Source organism: Monodelphis domestica, chromosome 3 (assembly GCF_027887165.1).
Source record: "Monodelphis domestica isolate mMonDom1 chromosome 3, mMonDom1.pri, whole genome shotgun sequence".
Taxonomy (NCBI): Eukaryota; Metazoa; Chordata; class Mammalia; order Didelphimorphia; family Didelphidae; genus Monodelphis; species Monodelphis domestica.
The window spans coordinates 174446737-174448286 of NC_077229.1; the positions used below are offsets into that span (position 1 = coordinate 174446737).

A 1550-nucleotide genomic window follows, 5' to 3' on the forward strand; every position below is an offset into this window, starting at 1 on the left:
CAGGATCTTAAAGTTAGTGTCAGAGGTAGGATTAAAAAGAAAAAAATTTTTAAGCCCTTACCGAAGGAAGAGGCCAGGTGTCACTCACTCCCAGCTTCCTCTCTGGCTGCCATCTTGCTATCCTGTGTGTGTTCCCCTATTTTTGGCTCTTCTACCTGCAACCCTGTGAGTAACCACCCCCACACTCCCCCATCTGCGCAACTCTGATTCTGTTTTGGCAAGATGAAAGAAATGATTAAGAACCAAGAAAAACTTGCCAAGCTGCAGGCGCAAGTGCACATTGGTGGGAAAGGAACTACTTGGAGAAAGAAGAAGGTGGTTCATAGAACAGCTACAGCAGAGGATAAGAAACTTCAATTTTCCTTAAAGAAAGTAGGAGTAAATGATATCTCTGGCATTGAAGAGGTGAATATGTTTATCAGCCAGGGAACAGTGATCCACTTTAATAATCCTAAAGTTCAGGCATCATTGGCACCAAACACTTTCACAATTACTGGCCATGCTGAGGCAAAGCAGCTAATAGAAATGTTCCCCAGCATCTTAAACCAGCTTGGAGTTGACAGTTGGACTAACTTAAGAAGACTGACAAAAGCTCTGCCCAAACAGCCTGTTGATGGAAAAGCACCCCTTGTTACTGGGGAAGAGGATGATGATGAAGTCCCAGATCTCACTGAGAATTTTGATGAAGCTTTTAAGAATGAGGCAAATTGAATTATCAACTTCTGAAAGTTAAAACTTGGAAGTTACATGGAACTGCTATTTTATATGGTGTGACTGTCTTTTTTTTTCTTTTTCTTTTCCTTTCCTTTTCTTGTTTTTATTTACAAATCTAGAGAATTAGATCTCTACTGTTGTAAAGCCTATTTGACATTGTAGCTCTTTTCATTTATTGCTTATAAGCAATTCATTCTTTGCAACCTAACTATGCTGAACAAGCCTGGAATTAAGATTTGGAAAAAAGGTTAATAAAATCTTTACCCAGTTAAAAAAAAACCCCAACAAAATCCTGACCTTTTTTAGAATAGACACTAAGTATTAATTCTAAGGTAAAAGAACTGTAAGGGCTAGACAATTGGGATTAAGTGGCTTGTTCAGGGTCACAAAGTTTGGAAATGTTTGAGGTCAGATGAGGCCAGATGAGCATGAGACTTGCCCATGATGTCTTACCTTGGACCCTTCAAATGAGTAATTATGATTTAAAAGTTCACTAAGCTTTCTGATTTTCTAGCTCCCCAGAAGACATCTTACTGACTCCAGTCCTGGTGCTCTCTCCATTGTGCTACTTAGTTGCCTCCAGAGGTAGGATTTGAAGCCAGGATTTATTAATTTCAAAACCTAACATTTTTCACCTTTAATGCTTTGGACGCTGGGAATAAAATGCCAAGGTAGATGATGTAGGGGTTGTAGAGTTGTCAGATTTCTAAGACCTGCCCTCAAACAAGTGATGTGAGATTGAATGTGATTAGGTTAAAAGAGAAGTCCAATTGGACTGTAAGAAATTCAAAGAAGGACATATCACTTCCAATAGGTGAGAGGTTGGGGGAGGTTTC

The 1550-nt window shown here is 39.4% G+C and overlaps 1 protein-coding gene across 1 annotated transcript; it reads left to right on the forward strand.

Moving 5' to 3' along the window:
- Positions 1–222: 222 nt before the first annotated feature.
- LOC100030238 (transcription factor BTF3-like) lies at positions 223–1178 on the forward strand. The gene has a single exon (XM_056823292.1). The coding sequence runs from the start codon at positions 223–225 to the stop codon at positions 709–711; it is 489 nt and encodes a 162-aa protein (XP_056679270.1). The 3' UTR covers positions 712–1178.
- The last annotated feature ends 372 nt before the right edge of the window (positions 1179–1550 follow it).